Genomic DNA, 12,200 nt, shown 5'->3' on the forward strand with positions numbered 1-12,200 from the left:
GCAGTGAGCCAAGATCATGCCATTGCACTCCAGCCTGGGTGACAGAGACAGACTCTGTCTCAAAATAGTAATAATAATAATATCCCTATCTTGACTTCTAGGATAATGATTTTCTTAATTTACTTTAGTATATTATGCTGTACTTTCCTAAACACACTATAGTTTAGCTTTGCCTGCTTTTCTCTCTCTGCCTATTGAAATTGAATTTTGAAGGGCTGAAGCAATTGTCCTGTAAAGTTTACAGTCTGGATTTTGTTGATTGACTTAGTTTAACATGTTCTGTCCTCGTTTTTTCCTATAAATTGGCAGTTGGCTCTAGACTACAGATCTGATCTTTTGATCAGGCATGGCTCCTCATAAGCATGGTGCTCTTGGTCAGAAGGAACATAAATGTCTGTTTTGTTGGATCTTTTTTTTGATGTTAGTAACCATTGACCGTTGCCTAGATCCATGAAGTCATCAGAGGTTGTGAGATAAGATTCTATTATTTCTTCTTTTTGGTTGTTGTTGGAATACTTCTGTACAGAGAAACTTCATCTTGTTGACTATTCAGTTACCCAGTGGTATAGTTCATATAAGGAAGGCAAGATTAATTATTGATTCTTTTACTTACCACCAGAGAACAGTTGTAGGGGGAGGGGAGAGCTATTTCCCTGGCATTCTCCAATAGTGACCAATTAGGGGTGTGTGCATGTGTGTTTGGTATCATCATGAACTCATGGATTTACACATATTCAACGGGTTCAGACTGTCCCATCTTTAGCCAGAGTGAGCATCTTCAAGTTAACTGCCAAGCCATCTTGATAACATCCCCGGATTTTGAGTTTGAGATCTGATGTAATCGGCTATTTCAGGCTCATTTTACCCCTTTCCTGACACAAACTTGGAAGCTGCCATTTCAAGAAGCCCTGGTTTCAGAGGAGGGAGGGTGCACAGTCTTAGCCCAGAGCTTCAAAACAGCCCGGCGGCCTTGCCTCGCACCCCAGCCTGTCCATCGGTCCAGCAGCCTGCGTAGCGGCCAGCGCCGGCACATCCCGCTCTGGGCTTTAAATGTGACCCCTCGCCTCACCCTGCCCTATGAAAATGTTGGTGCTTCTTGCTTTCACCGTCGCCTTCCACATCACCTCTGCGGCCTTGCTGTTCATCGCCACCATCGACAATGCCTGGTGGGTAGGAGATGAGTTTTTTGCAGATGTCTGGAGAATATGTACCACAAACACGAATTGTACAGTAATCAATGACAGCTTTAAAGAATACTCCATGGGCCGGGCACGGTGGCTCACCCCTGTAATCCCAGCACTTTGGGAGGCCGAGGCAGGCGGATTATGAGGTCAGGAGATCGAGACCAGCCTAGCCAACATGGTGAAACTCCGTCTCTACTAAAAATACAAAAATTAGCCGGGCGTGGTGGTGCGTGCCTGTAATCCCAGCTACTCAGGAGGCTGGAGGCAGGAGAACTGCTTGAACCAGGGATTTGGAGGTTGCATTGAGCCAAGATTGCGCCACAGCACTCCAGCCTGGCGACAGAGTGAGACTCCATCTCAAAAAAAGAAAAAAAAAAAAAAAAAAAAAAGAGTACCCGATTCCATGGCCAGGCATGGTGGCTCACGCCTTGTAATCCTAGCACTTTGGTAGGCCAAGGTGGGCGGTTCACCTGAGGTCAGGAGTTTGAGACCAGCCTCACCAACATGGAGAAACCCCATCTCTACTAAAAATACAAAATTAGTCGGGTGTGGTGGCACGCACCTGTAGTCCCAGCTACTCGGGAGGCTGAGGCAGGAGAATCGCTTGAACCGGAAAGGTGGAGATTGCAGTGAGCTGAGATCGCACCACTGCACTCCAGCCTGGGCAACAAGAGCGAAACTCGTCTCAAAAAAAAAAAAAAAGAGTACACCATGCTACAATGCTACAGGTGATCCAGGCCACCATGGTCCTCTCCACCATTCTCTGCTGCATCGCCTTCTTCATCTTCCACCTAAAGCAGGGAGAGAGGTTTGTCCTAACCTTCATCATCCAGCTAATGTCATATCTGTGCCTCATGATTGCAGCCTCCGTTTATACAGACAGGCGCGATAAAACCACGGATTTCTATTACCTGACCAAAGAAGGCAGCTATGGCTACTCCTACATCCTGGCGTGGGTGGCCTTCGCCTTCACCTTCATCAGCGGCATGATGTACCTGATAACTGAGGAAGCGGAACAGAGTTCCAGAGCTGGGTTGCTTTTGCTGCAGTACAGAATCCACATTCAGATAACCATTTTGTATATAACCTTTTTTTTTTTTTTTAGGTTTTTCTAGCAAATGAATTGTTTCCTTTAAAAGTATTAAAAAAAAAAAAAAAAAAAAAGCCCTGTTTCTTAGAGTGGGAGAAGGGACTTTCTTAGAGCCTACTGTAGTACTGTAATAACCTTCAGTTTATTGTGGGTCTCTCTTGCTCACTTGCTATTGGTAGTGTGCACACCCCTTCCAGTTCCAGCCACTGCTTTCAAGCTGGCTTGCAGCCTTCAGGTACCTGCTGGCTATCTGGAGCTCCCAGGCCAATCAGATGCCCCATTGCTTCCCTTTGCTTTCTTCTGCGTGAGATGCTGAGGGGTAATATAAAGCAGAAACAGTAGTAAATGAAGTATACTTCGAGGGTATTACTCTTTGTTAGAAGGTGCCAAGGTTGAGCTAAATGGTCACACAACCACTCCAGACTCTTTCTGCTGTCTCTGGCACCTGTTCATTACCCCAGGCCCCCCTGAGAACTGTTATAAGGTGAAGTGAACACAGGAGGGACAGTGGTGTTGGCCTGGTTTCAAAATCCGACTCCAGCACCAACTGGCTGTGCAACCTTAAGCAAATGACTTAATCTGAGGCCGTTTCTTCTTGGGTACTAATTCACAAGGACGTTGAAGACCTAACCCAAAATACCTAGAGCAGTGCCAAAAAAGCACCTAGCAGGCTCACCAGAAATACACCCCCTCCCCCACCCAATTCACACACTACCTTTGCCTTCAACCCTGCATTTCCCTCTGCCATTTTAGCCCAGTCTTATTGAAACCTTGATTAACACGACTTCCCACGTGACCTCTAGAACCCTTGTTTCTATTCAAATCCATCTAAACTTGCTTTCCACAAACACACTGCTCTCACCACTCTCAAGAGTTTACCATGACTCCCCAGGGCCTGTCACTCTCTAGCCTCTGTGGTCTCTTCTTACAATGACCTCCCCATCTGCCCTAGCCAGCGAATCCACATTTCTAAGAACCAATTAATGTCCCTCCTCCCCCAAAAAGCAATCCCAACTATTCTCACCAACTGAACTTGATATATTAATACAGCAATTAAAATCCAGATTACAATTATTTGGCTCTTGTATATGCTTAACTTGATGACTTTTGTTTTCTAAACTAGACCATCGATTTAAGGGGAGAGACCATATCCTATTTCCCTACATCAATCTTGGTTTTTTGTTGTTGTTTTTTTTGAGACAGTCTTGTTCTGTCACCCAGGCTGGAGTGCAGTGGCATGATTTCGGCTTACTGCAACCTCTGCCTCCCGGGTTCAAGCGATTCTCCTGCCTCAGCCTCCCGAGTAGCTGGGATTACAGGCATGCGCCACCATGCCCGGCTAATTTTTGTATTTTTAGTAGAGACAGGGTTTCACCACGTTGGCCAGGCTGGTCTCGAAGTCCTGACCTCAGGTGATCCACCCGCCTTGGCCTCCCAAAGTGTTGGGATTATAGGTGTGAGGCACCACACCCGGCAAAGGCAGAATCGTAGGTCCCAACAAAATAAGTATGTTGGGGGGAAGGAATAGAGCATTAAAAACACTCCATGTGTTTCTTAAAATCACTGCCTCTGAGAAAAACTCTACATATACTTTCAGCAGAGACAATCTTGTCAACAAATATTTATCTTTATTATTGACTAATAATGCCTGAATATAGGATCAAACATTTCTTTTCCCTACACATAAAGACAAGGCTGTTGCTATGTATAACAAAAGCAGGAAATACTTTTCTTTTTTGAGACTGAGTCTTGCTCTATCGCCCAGGCTGGAGTGCAGTGGCGCGACCTCGGCTCACTGCAGCCTCCTCCTCCTCCCGGGTTCACGCCATTCTCCTGCCTCAGCCTCCCGAGTAGCTGGGACTACAGGCGCCCGCCACCATGCCCGGCTAATTTTTTTGTATTTTTAGTAGAGACGGGGTTTCACCATGTTAGCCAGGATGGTCTCCATCTCCTGACTTCGTGATCCGTCCGCCTTGGCCTCCCAAAGTGCTAGGATTACAGGCGTGAGCCACCGCACCCGGCCAATACTTTGTTTCTTAGTAAGAGGCCAGCTGCTGCTAAAACAAGGATTTTCCCTCCAGTATGAGGAGCCCAGCTTGGTCCCCCTGAGGAATCAGGTGACCTCAGCTGTAGTGGCCTTTGGCACATCCAACTAGTGTAAGCCAGGTGTGATTAGGATCGTGGCATCTCCTATTTTGGCACAAGGATGATTCCGCTTTAGGATCCCAGAGATAATTCTATTTTTTAATGTAGTTTCTCAACAAAGACAGTTCTTGAAATTGCCTTTCCAGTTTTCCATAGGTTGACAGTGATTTCCCATTTTTGTCAACTCTTTTAGTTTGCTATTCCACATTTTTTTCAGAAGTAATCTTCCAATTCCATAAATAAATGAAAACCAAACCACACAGCTGGAAATCAAGTTTTGTTTTTATATGAACAGAAGTAGACCATCTAGAAATATTTCAGTTTATTTAAATTGTTAAGTAGAATATGAAACCGAATTTGTAGCTAGTACCAGAGAATGGACTTAACTGTTTGGTGTTTAATGAGAACAGCTTCTACACAGGATCCCAAGAGACTTACAGAAAAGGGGCAAAGCCCTAATATTAAGCAAATAAAACTCATGTTTCAAACAGATTATACAAAAATTGATTTATACTTCATTTCCCTTTTTTGATATTTAGAAAGTGCAGATTTAACAAAAGGTAGCCATATCCTTTCTATGTACAATGCCGATTATAATTATGCAAAACTGTCAGTCTGTTATCCAAAACTCCCAGTGTTTAGCTCTCAAACCTTAAGTCATGGAATTGAATAAGAATTAGAGGGTTAAAATAAAAAAGCTAATGCCACGTTCCAGATAAAGGGAAGCAACAAATACATTAATCTAACAACAGTAGGTTTAACCTAAACTTTTCAAAAAGCTTAACATCATTTCATTATATTTTTAGTGGAAATTAGGGATTATTTGGCAATGCTGCTTTTTACTAGTAGTAAACAATGATGAAGTCAAGTGTGGGAATAACCTAAGAATAACAACCAGTGAGGCATATAAAATTGTTTTTAGGGCACTATCTGAAAAATTTGTGGATTTTCATAGCAGATACGTCCCTATGTTGTTTGCTTATGTGAGCCAAGAGGTCATTAAAATGCTATTCACGACACAGAAAGACTTCTCAATGGAAGCTGCTGTCCTAAACTCAGCCTCTGCTAGAAATGAATCATGCTATTCACAATTCTTTCAACAAAGGTATCATCTTAGGATGCTAGCAGCATAGCAAACTTCACTTACCCTATCCTAATGATAAGCAATGAAGCAAAACTAGAAAAAATGCAGTGAAAAAAGGACAGGGTTAGAGATAGCTAAAGATCTTATCTTTACATGAAAAGCCTTTCGTTGTCCTTTTTCCAAACCCATGGTAATACAAGTTTTCCAAAAGGATGTAAAGACAGGACTTAAAATTAATAATATTCTAAAGTATTTCTGAATCTTAAGGTAAAGAAACTTAACACTGAAAAAGTGTTCTTCAGAGGCCAAATCTCAATACATTTGGCAAACATGTTAATAAAATTCACTCCTCCTTCCTGCTTTTTCTTTTTTAAAAAAACAACCTGTACTAGGCTACCAAGCTGCTAGAGGAGTTGCCAAAATGCAGACTACTCAAATTTAGGTTAAGAGATTTATTCTAGGAAAGTGAATAGGCTATACACCTAATTAGAAAGACAAACCACAACACCCTCCAAACACTAGTGCATGCAGTTAACTCTTCCATTTCATAAACTCAATGGATAGACAGGAAGGGAACAGAGGAGGAAAAGCAGAACATAGAAGTAAAATAGCAAATGAAGGCATCTGGGACACATTTTAGGGCAGAGAGCAAATGAGGGGGAAGACACCAATTAACTGACATTGGATAGTAGGCAGTTAGAACTTATCTTTCCGTTTACCTAGCAAGTTACATCAGTGCTTTATATTAAACTTGACAAACCTACTAGTTTGTCCCTTTCACTCTTAAATATACCATGAGGTGGTGGGGGAGGGAGAAGCAAATAAAGCAGCATGCAGGGAGACACAAGGAAAAAGTGGCCAAGGAGAAGAAATGGTGTCAGGAATTGTTTTAAATATCAAGGCCACTTAAAACAAGACTCAGCAAACCAAAGCTATCACTTCTGCATTACCCTTTGTCCTCAATTAACTACTTTGAAAATTACAGCCAAGCAAACCACAAACATTTTAATGGTTTATGTCTGGATGATATGTCTCCTGCACATGCTTCCACCAGAACAAAAAAGGAAAACCAAAGAAGTTCCTTTCCACATAAGGCACAGGACAAAATTAATCCCATTTACATATTCAAGGCGAAAATGAGTGTTTTCCTGGCTTTTGTTTCTTTTGCTATCACATGTCTATAGATTATAGGGACTCAAGCACATTATCCATGACAGAAAATTCCACTGTTGTACAAAATAAAATTGTTAATTCTAACTTTATTCTTATACAATTTGCAGAATAGATTTGAAATGATTGCTATAGGTTTTAATGTTGATAAGAACTGGACTATAATACAACTGAAATGCAGTTGAGCTGAGCAAGTACATTTAAAAATGAAGTCACAGACATGATTTTTCTATACATTTTTTTGTTTGAAGAAAATTATGATAAAGTCAGCAAGCAGTTACAGATGAAAGAACAAATAAAATAGGTGGCTTGGATAGTTAAGATGAGAAACAAAAATATCTGTTTAGAGTTAAAAATGGACAGAGTGGTTTATTTTGCAGCAAGAAGAGAAAACGGGGTAGTGGATGGCAACTGATGGAACAGGAGAATGCTCAGCAGCATTTGCTCTTCCAGCCTGTCACGCCTCCTCCACTGCTGATATCTACATTTTCACTGTTGGGCTCTTTTACAGGGGTCTGCAACAAACACAAAAGGAAAATAACTCATGAAAAAACACTGCCATGGATAAAATCAAGATTCAACAGGAATATTCTCATGTCAATTTATACAACAAAATACAACTACAATCACAGGAGATACGTTTCCCCTCCGTGTGCAAAGTAAAGATTTGGAAGCTTTGTTTTGATCTTTTTGCCTGCTTCCTCCAAGCTGTGAAATAGTGTAGACATTTCCTGGCATGCCTTTATAAAGCTTCTGAAATCTTCTCTGCTCTAACTCTTAAATAGATTTTGTTATCTTCTAGCCCTGACCTCTGAATATGTTTAGTACTTAAAAGGCATTGTGGAGCAAGTTGTATGAAACCAATGTTAGGTATATGTAACGTCACAGAAATAAAACTGCCCTTTTCTGTTTAGTTATCTGCCTTTTTAGACTAATTTTATTACTGTATCATAGTTTTAAAAAGGCAACCTCAACTGATTAAGTGAAAAGGAGTGGAGCAAAATGTAGTTATCTAATTCATGTTAAAAATGGATATAGATGGCTGATAACAGTGCCTCACGCCTGTAATCCCAGCACTTTCAGAGGCCGAGGTGAGAGGATCACTTGAGGCCAGGAGCTAAAACCACCTTGGGCAACACACCAAGACCCCCATCTGTATAAAAAATTTAAAATATTAGCTGGACACAGTGGCTCAAGCCTGTAGTCCCAGCTACTCAGGAGGCTGAGGCAAGAGGATCACTTGAGCCCAGGAGTTCAAGGCTGCAGTGGGCTATGATCACTCCACTGCACTCCAGCCTGCGCAACAGACCAAGAGAGTAAGACTCCTCCCAACTCCCCTAAAAACACAGAAAAACCCCAAAGGAGATACAACAAAATACTAACAGTAGCAACCCTTAGGTGGTAAAATTATGGTTGATTTAATTTTATTCTTAGTATAATTCTGCTTTTTCCCAACACTAAATATTACTTTGAAAATCAGAAGGGCTGGGTGTCGTGGCTGAGGCCTGTAATCCCAGCACTTTGGGAGGCCGAGGCGGGTGGATCACCTGAGGTCAGGAGTTTGAGACCAGCTTGGCCAACATGCCAAAACCCTGTCTCTACTAAAATTACTGAAAGTAGCTGGGTGTGGTGTTGCACGTCTGTAATCCCAGCTACTCGGGAGGCTGAGGCAGGAGAATCGCTTGACCTCGGGAGGCAGAGGTTGCAGTGAGTCAAGATCCCGCCATTGCACTCCAGCCTGGGCGACGGAGTGAGACTCCGTCTCAAAAAAAAAGAAAAAGAAAAAGAAAAAAAAAATCAGAAGAATACAGTATTTTAAAAGGGTAGGCCCATTTTTATATAAAAAAATATTTTTAAAGTGATACCTTACATACAGAAAACTACATAAAGCTTAAGTGTAAGCCTGATGTATTTTTAGTATATATTGTCAAACTACCAGATCAGGATACAGAACATAATATTCCCAAGAAGGCTCCCTTGTGCCCCTTTCCTGCCAATACTGCTCAAGTTACCCAATATTCTGATTTCTATCATCTAAGATTAGTTTTTTTCTATTCCTAACCTTCATATACATGGAACCATAGTTGAATATATTCTTCTCCGTGACTTCTTTCACTCAGTATCAGTCTTTGAGATTTATCGATGCTATTGTATAAAACAGTAGTTCATCACAACATTTTGACAGCTAGGACGTACCTGAGAACTTATTCTCTCATGGAAACAATATAAAGTTAAGGGCTTGTGTAGCCCAAGGGAGAAAAAGTTAAAATATTTTAAAAATATTTTAAAACCTCAAGTAGCCTAAGACAAGCCTAGTTAACTCATACTGAGGTGACACTGCTACTTGCCCTTAGAGCTCACCTTACTCCCACTGCCTAATTGGGATTCTTCTCCTCCATGTATGTTAAAGCAGCAAATTATGCATTAAAAAGACCTCTGTGGGGTTTCCAGTACAAGTGACTTTGCTCCTAATACAGATCTTTGAGAAAAATGCAAAGAAGAAAAAGGGGCAGACCAGCATCCAGCAAGAAAAAAAAGTACAGTTGCACTGAAAATACTCTCTCTCTGGGAACTTCCAGGTATGAGTCGGTTAAAGACAACCAGGGAGGCTCCTACACTGATTTTCTTATCTTTTTAGAATTTAACTTAGATCCTTGAAACAGATTAAAAAAAAAAGGGGGGGGAGGGTATCTCTTACAGAGCAAAATCTTTTACAGCCAAAATATTTATTAAGTTGAAGTTGAGTTTTAATTAAGTTTATTAAAAGTTTTAGGCTGGCTCCTAGCTAAGAATAAGAAAAGGCCAATAACCAAATAGAAAAATTGGGCAAAGGAATAAACAAACAAAAACAATTACAGAAAAGGAAATGTAAAAGTGATTCTTAAACATATGTTTTCAGGTCGGGTGTGGTGGCTCACGCCTGTAATCCCAGCACTTTGGGAGGCCAAGGTGGGCAGATCACCTGAGGTCAGGAGTTCGAGACCAGCCTGGCCAACATGTTGAAACCCTGTCTCTAGTAAAAATATAAAAATTCGCCAGGCGTGGTGGCGGGCTCCTGTAATCCCAGCTACTTGGGAGGCTGAGGCAGGAGAATCTCTTGAACCTGGGAGGCAGAGGCTGCAATGAGCCGAGATCGTGCCATTGCACTCCAACCTGGGCAACAAGGGCAAAATTCCATCTCAAAACAAACAAACAAACAGATGTTTTTAAATGCTCAGCCTTACTCAGAAATTACCTGCAAATTAAATCTACATTTTTTAACCTGTTAGACTGGGAAAGATCTGAGTCTTGAAATCCACTGTGCTGGCCAGGGTGTGAATAACACATATTCTCATCTACTGCAAGTGGGTGTGTAAATGGGTATAACCCTCAGGACAGACTTTGGCAGTATTTATCAAAATTGCAAATGTACATACATGTACGCTCTTTGGCCAATTCTCAGAATCTGTCTTTCAAATGTATGTGCATGTGGAAAATAATTTAAATACAAGATTATGTACTACACATACAGTTTATGTGCACATAAGTTTGAAAATAATCTAAATGTCCCTCACTGGAAGACTTGTTCAATTATGATATAAACAATCAAAGGAATAGCATGTAATTATTTAAAAAGTAAAATTATTTTGCTTATAGTAAGTGAAATAAGCAAAGTGACAATCAGTGGAGTATGTTATCTCACCTGCTAAAAAGAAAAGGTTGTGGGGGTGGGGTGGGACAAAAATATATATTCATATTTTAAGAGTAATAACTGATAAATTAATTACATCAGTTACCTGGGGAGTAAGGGGGAAATGAGGAATTGGTAACATTGAGGGAATTAAAGGGAACAAGGTGGCAAATTTCTGTATCCTTTTTTTTTCTCCTTTTAAATGTTTGAAGCAAGAGAATGAATCATGTAGCTAAATAATTAAATTAAAAGATGTTTTAAATTGCTTTCATTTTAAGTTAATTCTAATGTGAAGGAAGTTTACATTTGCTGTTTTAACTCATAACTTCACCACATCTAAGTGTATGGATGTGTATGAAGAAAGATTGCTACCTAGTATTTGGGCCTGCTTACTTGGGGAAAACTCTAGACCAAGCTTGTCCAACCTGCAGCCTGCACGCAGCCCAATACAACGAATTGGTAAACTTTGTTAAAACATGATGAGATTTGTTGTGTGTGATTTTTTTTTCTTTAGTGTACAAGCTATGGTTAGTATTAGTGTATTTTATATGTGGTCCAAGACAATTCTCCACTGTGGCCCAGGGAAGCCAAAAGATTGGACACCCCTGCAAGTCTAGACTGAGATCTTTATTTAATAGTATACTCATACTTTAAACCTTTAATAATGATAATAAGGAAAGCTCTATCTCACTGGGGAACAAAATTATATATATAATGGCTATATAGCACTATTCAAAAAAAAAAAAAAAAAAGCCAAGACTGATGAGAAGATCAAAGGACATAGTATAGACAGAAAGTAAGCAGAAACCACGAAGACCAAAAAGCCCAGAAAGAGAAAGGACACAGAGACAAACAAGAGTGTTTCACTAGGTCTTGTGGTAACTCCCGCCAGTCTTATCCTGGTCTTTAACTCGATTGTGAATACTGGATAATGTTTCATCCTGACGCACTAATGTCTGAAATACAAAGTACCTTCCACCAAATTTAAAACAAGCATTTTTCTATTTCTTTTATTCCCTTCATTTAATTAAAAATACAATTTTTGGCACGGGGCTCACACCTGTAATTCCAACACTTCAGGAGGCCAGGGTGAGAGGATCACTTGAGGCCATGAGTTCAAGACCTGCCTGGACAAAACAGTGAGACCCCCCCATCTCCACAAAAAAATCTGAAAATTAGTGAGGGATGGTGATGTGTCCTCGTGGTCCTAGCTACTCAGAAAGCTGAAGCAGGAGGATGGCTTGAGCCCAGGAGTTCAAATCTAGCCTGGGCAACATAGTCAGACCCCATCAATTAAAAAAAAAAAAAAGAGAGAGACCGAGCCAGACTTGATGGCATACCCCTGTGGTCCCACCTACTAGTGTATCACTGGAGGCCAGGAGTTTGAGGCTACAGCCAGTGTGATCACACTTGCCAACAGCCACTACACTTCAGCCTGGGAAACATAGTGAGACCCTGTCTCAAAAAGAAAAAAAAAAGGAAAGAAAGAAACATTTTTTCCTAGTTGTATTCTTCTATTCTTTTGTTCTTCAAAAGAACAATAAATAATATAGATATTTTCTCAAGAAATTCTAATGGGTTTCACCTTAACTCAATTGTGAAAGACTATTCTTTCAAAAAAAATCTTAAAATTGTTTTTATAATTCAAAAAAGACAGCTGTTGAAATTTCAAAACTAAACTGCCTGTAGTCGGTAAATGAATCTGCCCTATGATCCCTCCCCCTTACCACCATCACTCTCTTGGAGTGCTATTTAAACTTTGGTATCTATCCTTCCAGTTCTCTATTTGCTAAAAATAACAAAATGTATCTGCGTGTACATATGTATGTTTGGTATCATATAATCTTGAAAAATGAG

General features: G+C 40.6%; 2 protein-coding genes across 2 annotated transcripts in view; one reads left to right on the forward strand and one right to left on the reverse strand.

Annotated features, from left to right (window-relative positions):
* Window positions 1-931: 931 nt before the first annotated feature.
* On the forward strand, window positions 932-3,410 carry LOC100456913 (epithelial membrane protein 2-like). The gene is made up of 3 exons (XM_054546856.2): window positions 932-1,269; window positions 1,913-2,262; window positions 3,398-3,410. Exons 1-3 carry the CDS (start codon window positions 1,078-1,080, stop codon window positions 3,408-3,410), a joined length of 555 nt encoding a protein of 184 aa, XP_054402831.1. The 5' UTR covers window positions 932-1,077.
* Window positions 3,411-4,726: 1,316 nt separating this feature from the next.
* The window catches only part of RAB10 (RAB10, member RAS oncogene family), a gene marked incomplete at its 5' end in the record, with an annotated part of 102,850 nt that continues 95,376 nt past the window's right edge, over window positions 4,727-12,200 (reverse strand). The window contains 1 exon segment of the mRNA NM_001133210.1: window positions 4,727-7,188. Coding sequence (NP_001126682.1) covers window positions 7,105-7,188 — 84 coding nt within the window. The 3' untranslated portion in view covers window positions 4,727-7,104.

This window comes from Pongo abelii, chromosome 12 (assembly GCF_028885655.2).
Source record: "Pongo abelii isolate AG06213 chromosome 12, NHGRI_mPonAbe1-v2.0_pri, whole genome shotgun sequence".
Classification (NCBI taxonomy): Eukaryota; Metazoa; Chordata; class Mammalia; order Primates; family Hominidae; genus Pongo; species Pongo abelii.